At 43.5% G+C, this 9,655-nt stretch overlaps 1 protein-coding gene across 3 annotated transcripts in view; it reads left to right on the forward strand.

Annotated features, from left to right (window-relative positions):
- LOC133138939 (TOX high mobility group box family member 2-like) overlaps positions 1 to 4,626 on the forward strand; it is a 123,562-nt gene extending 118,936 nt beyond the window's left edge. For all 3 annotated transcript variants that reach the window (XM_061258094.1, XM_061258096.1, XM_061258095.1), the window contains 3 exons: positions 988 to 1,380; positions 1,935 to 2,065; positions 3,827 to 4,626. In XM_061258094.1, the coding sequence (XP_061114078.1) occupies positions 988 to 1,380; positions 1,935 to 2,065; positions 3,827 to 3,866 (564 nt within the window). In that variant the 3' untranslated portion in view covers positions 3,867 to 4,626. The remainder of the gene's footprint in view (positions 1 to 987; positions 1,381 to 1,934; positions 2,066 to 3,826) is intronic.
- The last annotated feature ends 5,029 nt before the right edge of the window (positions 4,627 to 9,655 follow it).

Genomic DNA, 9,655 nt, shown 5'->3' on the forward strand with positions numbered 1-9,655 from the left:
TCGAAAAATTGCAAATGCACCCTTCCAATTTCCTTCCTTCGGCAGTAGTATCTATTGATCATGCTCAACAGCGCTCTGTTATCAAATAAACGCCAGTGACAGATGGCGGTAAACGTCCTGCGGAATGGCGGTTTTATACACACACGGCATCGACGCGTGTAAGAGCCACATGCCGTAACCTCATCCCCCTGAGCCAAAATGGTGGCTGCTTCCTCAGAAAACGTGGGTTTACAGGAAGCGGGAGGTCCTTCTGTCTCTTCTAGACCTGCCTCTGGTCTCTCAGGTTCAGTCATTCTGTAGGGCCTTCAGATCAGTGTAATAGGGGGGAGGGCCAGTGAGGGGAAGGGAGAGAGAGAGTAAGATAGAGGGTGGGAGGGAAGGAGGGAGAGGGAAGTGAAAGAGAGGGTGAGGGAGAGAGAGAGAGTGGGAGGGGGCTATTATTTCAGATATGTTACTAAAAGGATTGTGTGGCAGCCAGCTCTCAACCCATGTACTGGATATGAAGCCTTCCTTTGTGGCTGGGGGCCTGATTCCCCACCACGGAACATTCTGGACTGTGATCACTTCTCTCTGTGTAACTCTCCGTCTGCTTCTGAATAAAGGCAAAGTACAAAAAGACAGCAGACTACTCAGTTAAAGGGGGGAAAAAAAGATGTTTTTGAATTAAGTTGTTTTGTCATTCTTTGCTATCTCTAAAGAAACTCCCACCAAAAATATGGTCCTTGTAGGCCTGAACAGAAGCTACTTGATAGCACAATTAAAAAAACTGCCGTATTGTTTTTATTTCTTTAAGTAGGTTGTCAACCTTAACCACAGACTCATTAGCTTTAGGCACATTGCATTTTACATTTTATGTCATTTAGTAATTTATTAGACGCTTTTTCATTCAATCCAAAGTGACTTACAAGTGCAATGTGTTGACCCTGGTTGACTCCAGTGGTCGGCGGTTCTGAACATGTCGTTGTGTTGTGTGTGCTGTTTCTACAGAGCTACAGCGACCCCGTGGAATCCAAGAGTGTCCAAAGCAGCCAGGCCTCGCACATGATGGCCCCCAAACCCGCCCTGTACAGCGTGCCCCCCCAGCCCTCCTCCCCCTACCTGGGCCCCGCCTCCTTCCCCCTGTCCGACCTGCAGAGCTTCGCCGGGCCCCCGCGCCACGCCCTCTCCCGGACCCTCAGCCAATCGCAGATGCTGCCCAGCATGAGCGCCTCCCCTCCCTCCTCCTTCCAGATCAGCCCGCCCCTGCACCGGCAGCTCTCCCTGCACCAGAGCTCCCTCCTCAACCAGCCAATCCGCATGCAGCAGGTGCAGTCGCAGCCAATCATCTCCCACCAGATGGGGCTCCAGGCGTCTCTTCATTCGCCTCCTCCTGGCCAGCAGGTTGGCAGCTCAGTCGGCTCCGCTAAGGGCACCTCAGCCCGGCACGCAGTCAGAAACACGATTAGCGTGTTTATTAGCATGTCTGTTAGCATTGTTAGTATTGCTGTTTGAAAGGTGAAAACATGTTTTCATTATTATGACATTGTTATTTGTGTATGAAATTTTTTTCTTGAAGTTCAAGAAATATGTCTGTTTTGCATTGGATATTTTTGCGTGGCATTAGCTCCGCCACACAATGAACTTGTGTTTGGTGTAAACACTGACTGGGGGGGGGGGGGCTTGTGCACTGTAACTGATGTGAGATCAGCTTGTGTGTGGAGCAAACACTGACTCCGGGGGGGTGGGGCTTGTGCAGTAACTGATCTGAGATCAGCTTGTGTGTCGAGTAAACACTGACTGGGGGGGGCAGGCCTTGTGCACAGTAACTGATCTGAGATCAGCTTGTGTGTGGAATAAACACTGACTCTAGGGGTGGGGCTTGTGCACAGTAACTGATCTGAGATCAGCTTGTGTGTGGAGTAAACACTGACTCCAGGGCTTGTGCTCTGTTCCAGGGATTCCCTCACATCCAGTCGGATTACCAGAACAGCTCGCAGTCTCCGGGGGCGCCAAACCCAGGAAGCGGACAGAACCCTGACTGGGACGGGGAGTACTGCAGTCGCGAATGCGGCGGAAACCTGTGCAGGTGAGAGGTGGCATTCTGGGTAGATTCCCATTTGGCTGTTAGGTAATGTAATCATGAAAATGTTCCCCTGCTTGTCTTGGTATGCATTTATTTTTTCTGTCAAAGTAATAAAAAACATTTCAGGTACGTCACAGACTTGTCAGGAACATTTAGCTCACCTGAGCGCAACTGGGTTGCTGGAAAGCAACCTCCTAAACAAACATTTCTTAAGGCAATGGGTTTAAAAACAACAGTACAATTCTCGCTGGTGGTCACACTTACACATTTTTTTTCTAATTAGGAAAGTCAGTCCTTTTACGCATTCAAATAGGGGTTGGGCTTACCATAAATCTACCAATGCAAAGCATTTCTTCAGTCTGTAACTTTGACTGACAACATCGTAGAGCCAATCGGAGAGTTCCATTGAAAAATTGTCATAGCTTTCCATAGACACACTACTCATGGTTCTAAACCAATCAGAGTTGGAGATACCCTATCGAGGATTTATGCAGTCGGGCTACAAGGATTCTCCCATTTTGGCTCTGTCAAGAAAGGAGCTAGTGGAGCGAGGAACGTTTTAGGAGTGTATTGTATCTATACCACTATTGCATGTTGTGAATATTCATATAGTTAAGCTAGTTGTATATACTGTAGTTTGTTTGTTTTATGGATATTGTTTAATACTAGGATCTGCTTATAATTATTGAAAATATAATCTTATTTTCTCGTGCAAATACCTTGGAGACAGACATATGAATAAAAAGCCTCGGAACACATTGTGTTGGTTGTGTGTTTAAAAAGATTTGGGTCTTGCATTGCAGTTCTGACACACATAAATAAATGGCTCGTTCATGTACCTGTGATTGTCCTGAAAAGCTGTTTAAGAGTTAAAAAGAGCAGGGAAAATCAGCCAAAATATGCTTTGGTTTCTGAGGGTTAAAATAAATGTGAATGACCATCCCAAATAAAAATTATTTTTAGTTGGAATATGAAAATGTAACATTCCTCCGATGCTTACAGTGACTTAAAAATAATATTTAAGGGCCATCCAGAAAACACTTTGAATGTTCTTGAAACCCCAGATCGGTCGTGGGATTATCCTGCCAACACCATGCCAAAGAACTAATAGCTTTTTTCTCCAAAGGACGAGTATCATACTTCAGGAGTGAGTGCCAGTTCTTACGGTCACCCTCAGTATTTTGTGTTTCCCACCACTGAACTAGCCTGTGGGTTTCACAGAGAACAAAAACGGAAATAAAAACTGTATTCATGTTGAGTCATTTCCTCTGTAAGAGCATGCATAAGCAAAACGGCATTGTTTTTCTTTTAATGTTTCCTCCTGGTCTAGGGGATAAAATGGTTTCATGTTCCAGGTTCTTACAACAAAAATACACTTGTTTGCTGAAAACCGTCAATGCTAGATTACAATGGCTGGACAAGGTGTTTGATAGAGGTTTCTTATTGCCTTAATATTAAATCAGTTATTAATATTCATTGGTTATCCCAAACTGGGGGTGAAAAGCAGAGAAAAAACTATATATTTATGAAATATGACACTAATCATGAAGAACAGAAGTTAAAATATTTCCTCCCAGATCAACACATGGACCTAGGCTTTCTCCTGGGGGGTTCAGGCTCAGATGACAATGGCATTTATAAAAAGCACTGTACAAATAAAACCGAATTGAACTGAATATTTCAGCCCTTCTATGCATGCGTCTTAGGTAGTCACATTGCCAACAAACTCTCCCTCACACTCTTTCTCTCCCTTTGTTCCCACAGCAGTGTGATAGGAAGGGACAAGCCACTCTACCTCACTTGAAGCTGGAGAACCTTGAATTGAAAGGACACCAGGGAGCTCGTAAACACCATCGTTTTATCTTCTGTTTTTCCGACATTTCTTTTTTTCTTTTTTTCTTTTTCTTTTAGGAAAAATTTCAACGGATTCCAATTGGGAAGTCCTGAAGACTACTAGGGAGTGTTTTCTTTTTTCCAAGCACTTAGAAAATATTGGGAATTGTGTTGACCCTGGTAACATGTTTAGGGAGAAGTAAAAAAAAAAAATGTAATAAAACTTGGATCAGCTTTTGTGGGGTCGTTCAGCTTTAATATGTGAAGCCTTGATGGCTTTTCAGAGATTTTTTTCTGTTGTTTTATTTCTCTTCTGCCACAAGCTTTGCCATGAACAGTCCCAGTAAGGAAATCCATTATTGGTTGACATACTGTATGCCTTGATGATGATGGCAAGACTAACTGTGGCCTCTCCCAGAGTAGCAGGTCAGAGAATTTCAGCAGAGAGTGGAGTATGAACAACAAACAAAAAAACATGAACTGTAACTCAAACCCTTTTTTGTATCATAGAAGAGAACTGCAAAGTTTTACCAATGTATCACAGCGTGATTGTAAATATCACTTCTATGAGAACAGAGAACATCTCAAACCCCAGACTTTTTCCTTCCATTTTCATACTAGCTGTAATTCCCCCCTTGATTTTTAAGACATTTTGTGTTTCGTGAATTTGAGCGATTTCTTTCAAGGCAGACTTGGCGAAAGTATTTCACCCATTAAATCTTGAAAGTCTGCTCATTGGTGTGTGTGTGTTGTTTTTTTCTCCCCAAGTTCTGAGAAATACAAAGACTTATTAAGTTTTAAAGTCCTGTTAGTCATTAAGGGTCTATAAAAATGTTTTTGTCTCACCTTATTGGTCAGGTGGTCTGCCCCAGCCAATCACACCACAGTGCATCTGTGAAGATTCTGCTCCCTTTGTGGTGATTATCCGGCTTGACCAGCTCTCGGTCCCGAATAGGACTTGTACAGGTGAATAAAAAAAATAAAAAAAATACTTAATGTGAAATGTAACTAAAGAAAAAACATAACAGTGCATTTATAGTTTTGAGTAGTTTTACTAGGTGTTTTAGAATTGTGTTGAACTCATCTTTATAATTTTTGTAAAAAATAATAATGCATTTAATTTCAGAAGGCATACATTTTGCTATTCATTGTAGCACACTTACGTTTTTGAAGAGTGGAGACTGGGGAGTGGGGTGAGGGGGAGGGGGATATTTCAGTTGTGTACAAACCTGCCAAATGTTCTTCTTTTATTTGTAAAGCCAGTGATGAAAATCGGTCTGTTGTATTGCATTATAGTCTTTTTTTTTCCTTTGCAATATGCCCATCTTCTATTTAATTTTATTGACTGGTTTCTTATCTATTTATGAATGATATGAAGTAACTTTTTGGCTTGTTTTTATCATTGTGCATTTTATTATTATTCTATTTGTTTGATTACCATTATTATTATAATTATTATTATTATAATTATTATTACATCTCTTTGTCCAGTTCATTTTGTGTCACAATGCTTCTTTTATTTTGTCTGTAATAAAATGTTTAAAGTGGAAAACCAATTGTCTGGACTTTCTTCTGATTGTTGAAGGTGGCCAGGAGTGTGACCAACAGTGACCTGCGGTCAATGTAAACATTTTTTTAAAGTTGTTAAACACTGCCCTCAAACTTCACACCTCTGAATAATAACAGAGCTGTTAACAGCAGGTGCTACACTGGTCTCCATGGAGATGACCTCTTGACCTGGACCTCTTGGGCCAGACAGAGGCTGCGTATGAAACGGAAGGCAGCAATTGAAGGCAGCGTTTTATATATTTATTTTTCTTTACAATTTTGCATACTAGTCCTCCTAGTCCTCTATATCCCAAATCCAAACTGTACTGTTCCTCTTTGAGTATGAAGGCTTATGAAATGTAAAGGCTTACACTAAAAAAGGCCTTGAGTTTGTTTAGACACAGTATGTCACCCGAGCAGGGCAGCAGTAACACAAGAGAAAGGCAGGAATGTCGAGTTACGTAATGTTGTGTAGTTGGTATAGTGACGCAAGACCCCGTGAATAAGGGCGCGTGTTAAATACATAATGTACTGCTTTCACATTAGCCTAACAAAGCAGCCTTCATCAGTCTGTTCAAACCAGATGGCATCACCAAATCGAGAACGTGTTTTTTTCCCACAAGATTTATTGACAGATATTATTTTATTTTCTAACAACCCTACAATACCTACCAAACGATCAGAGCCTTTAATGCTGCCATTCCTGGTTGGGTCCTCAAACTGGCCCCCTCAATCTGCTGAAGTAATATTTCCCTCTACCAGCAGATTGGTTGCATTGCCCAACACCCTGAAAATGTACAAATAATTTTAAAAGAAAATCACTTCAATCAGCTTTGCATAACTTACATAAAACATTCCTACGACTCCCCTTGCTGGGCCAGAGAATTGACCTGGATTTCCAGTGATTGTCAGCAAGTTTGGAGCCACTCTCACAGGCCGGCGACAGAGCTTTTCATCTCTCCCCGTCGAAGTGCCGTAGAGCAGGTACTCACTCTGCGACAATTAACCCGCGACCCTGTGATGTTAACCCACATAAAAACCCCGTCTTGTCCTAATAGACGCAAGCGTAAAGTCAACGACGGCAGCTCGTGAAGAAAATAAATATACGCGGTCCCCTTTTTCTCATTTATTTATTTATTTAAAATAAGGGTTGCATTCGAGCTGCATGTGGGGAGGATGAAAGCGTAGATGGCGAAAGCTGATATATTTAGAGTGTGTAACGGGTGCGACATCTGTGCAATATTTATACCTCGGCTGCGCACAACCTATTCAAATGTGGGTGAATAAGCAGCAGTGTTGTGGATGTTTTATTCATGTGCAGCTGGTGTCTTTCTCCGCTGTAAATTGGCAAACAGATCATTATTTAAGAATCGCGAGCTCCGAGTGGCTGCTCTCTCTCCCTCTCTGTCTCTCTCTCTCCCTCTCTCCCTCTCTCTCTCCCTCACTCTTCCTCTCTTCCTCCTTCTCCCTCTCTCTCTCTCCCTCTGCGACGTGACATACTGCCTCATGTGAAAGAACCCCTCTTGATTCTGCGAAATATGGGAGAGGTGGAGGGTCTCTACCATTTAAAGGGAAGGGTTGACAGGCCATTGTTGAAGGTGGCAGATTAATGCATCTTTCTTTCTGTTTGCGTATCTCTGCTGCTGGGGAGGGGGGAGCGGGGTTGGAGACACCCTCGAAAGCTAGCCTCTGTCTAACAGTGTGGTTTTTCAGGCATACCGTCAACAGCAATGAGGAATGCGCTCGGTTTGTCCCCAGCCAAATTTGTTTGGGAGAAGGGGTTCAGGGATTAAGGCCCACCATGTTGGAAACCGAATGAGACTTTCGGCAACCTCATACTCCTTTCCCGCCCAACTATCTGACCAGAGTTGCCAACTTTTAGGGCTGTCTTGGCGTGAGATTAAATGCTCCCCCCTGAAATAAATCATATTTTTAGCGTGAGATGCGTTGCCCTAAGAAATCACTCTGTAATGCCATGAGACAGAGCCTGAACGCGTGAGAGTTGGCAACTCTGGTCTGACCGAAGCCAAAGCTCAGAATGAGCCGGAAAGCTATGTGGAGGGCGGTGCGTGACGGTGAGGGCGAACATTCTGACTCCGCCCAGACACGTCTTCCAGGGGGCGGGGCCTGTGAAACGGGCAGATGGCTTAATGGACACTGTCATTCGCCAGGCCCTTGGGAGTTTGGCATGAGAAAGGCAGGATTTCAAACGCAGGATGGCCGGAGGGGCTCGCGATGCCTCGGACTGAAACGGAATGGCGCTTTCCATTTTAAGCCTAAATGGCTGGGTGCTCCTTTCATTTTTCCACAGTTGTTGTGTTTATGAATGTGGTTTAAGCACATGGGGCAGTCTATAAAAACCCTGGTTGTTCAGGTGGCTGAACAATAATGGGGCAGAACCTTGTTTTTTCTTGGGTATGTGTGTATGTGTGTGTGTGCATGTGGGTGTGTGTGTATGTGTGTGTACGTGTGTGTGGTGTGTGTGTGTGTGTGTGTGCATGCTTATGGGTGTGCAGTTTGCACCCAGAATATAAACTGGCCAGGTCACGGGGATCACTCACTCACCAGTAAAACTGGTCATAGTGATCACTCATACCCCAGGATTATGATCTAGAACAGTAACTCTCAAACTCAATATTGGAGCAACAGGTACATTTCTCTTCTTTTTTTGTAATGCATTTCTTCATGTACTAATTTAATGTTGTTAAAAGCTTTTTTTTTTTGGACTGATGCAAAGCCTTAAATTGAACTGTTTTTTTGGTTTCAGGGACCAGGTGTCCGTAGTTTCAGAAAATACAACCATACAGATTTCACCTGTCAGTAAAAAAAATTGAGAAATGCAATCTATTTCTGAAGATATCATAGAGTACAGAAAATGAAAGCATTTATTCATTTGATTGATGAAAGTCATGGGATATGAAGATGAGATTTTTATTCTTCATGGCATTCACAGTTACAGTGAGCTCCATAATGTTTGAGACAAATATCATTTTCTTTAATTTTGCTCTGTACTCCATAATATCTGAACTCTACCCCTGAATTCAGGCTCTGAACAACGATGGCTGACAGCCATTCTCTGATTCCCATCCTCAGTACAGCACATAGTTAGAGTGCTCATCATCAAACCCAGGTCAGAGGTGTGTGTCCATTTCAACCAGCAGAAACCAGGTGGCAAATCACTCTTCGGTGAGGCTTGAATGCTTTGTGTTTACTCTTGTCAACTGACCCTTGAACTTTGACCCTGACAACACCCCCTCCCCCAAACACACACACACCTACCCCTTTAGTATTGGCGTTGTAATACTGTCATTTCTGCCCAGTGATGGCAGTAGTGGAGCTAAAGGCTGGGGATGTGGCGGTGTGTAGGCAGGGGAGAGGGTAGGAACAGTGTGCTACATCTGGGGGAAAAAAGCAAACATGGAACCCAATTGCCAGAGTTTAACAAATTATAATTGATGCTATGTGATCCATTTTCATGGCTTTTCATAACACCGACTTTTCATAGTTTCTTTCTTCTCTGTCATTCTGTAAAACAGTGGGTTTCAATGAGCTCCTGGGACTGGCTGTTATTGGTTGAAATCCTTCTCATGCAACCGAAAGCAAGCATAGAATTCAGCCTTCCCTTCCCCTCCCCTGCAATATTTCCCCTCAAAAGCTAAACCCGCTCCCCCCGCGCACGCGCACGCGCCTCCCTTAGAGCCGCAGAATCCTCTCTAAAAGCCGCCTAATTATTTTGTCTCTTTCTCTGTAATGAGTAACTCATCAGAGGCGGGAAAGCGTGTGTGAAAGCGCCTGGAGTGTGTTCCCCGCGGCGTGCGTCCGCTTCGTAATGCGTGAGCGAAACGTGCCGTCCTGACCTGTGGAAAGGGGCCCCCCGCCAGCTCCTAACAGGCAGGAAGTGCTCCTGTGACAGCCTAAACACTCGCCCAATTTCCCTGTGTGCGTGTGTGTGTGTGTGTGTGTGTGTGTACAGTATGTGTATGTGTGTGTTTATGTGTGTGTGTGTGTGTGTGTACAGTATGTGTGTATATGTGTGTGTTTGTGTGTGTGTGTATAGTATGTGTGTGTGTGTGTGTATGTATAGTATGTGTGTACAGTATGTGTGTTTGTGTGTGTACAGTATGTGTGTGTGTGTGTGTACAGTGTGTGTGTTTGTGTGTGTGTGTGTACAGTATGTGTGTGTATATGTACAGTATGTGTGTACAGTATGTG

The sequence above is a fragment of the Conger conger genome, chromosome 10, assembly GCF_963514075.1.
Source record: "Conger conger chromosome 10, fConCon1.1, whole genome shotgun sequence".
NCBI lineage: Eukaryota > Metazoa > Chordata > Actinopteri > Anguilliformes > Congridae > Conger > Conger conger.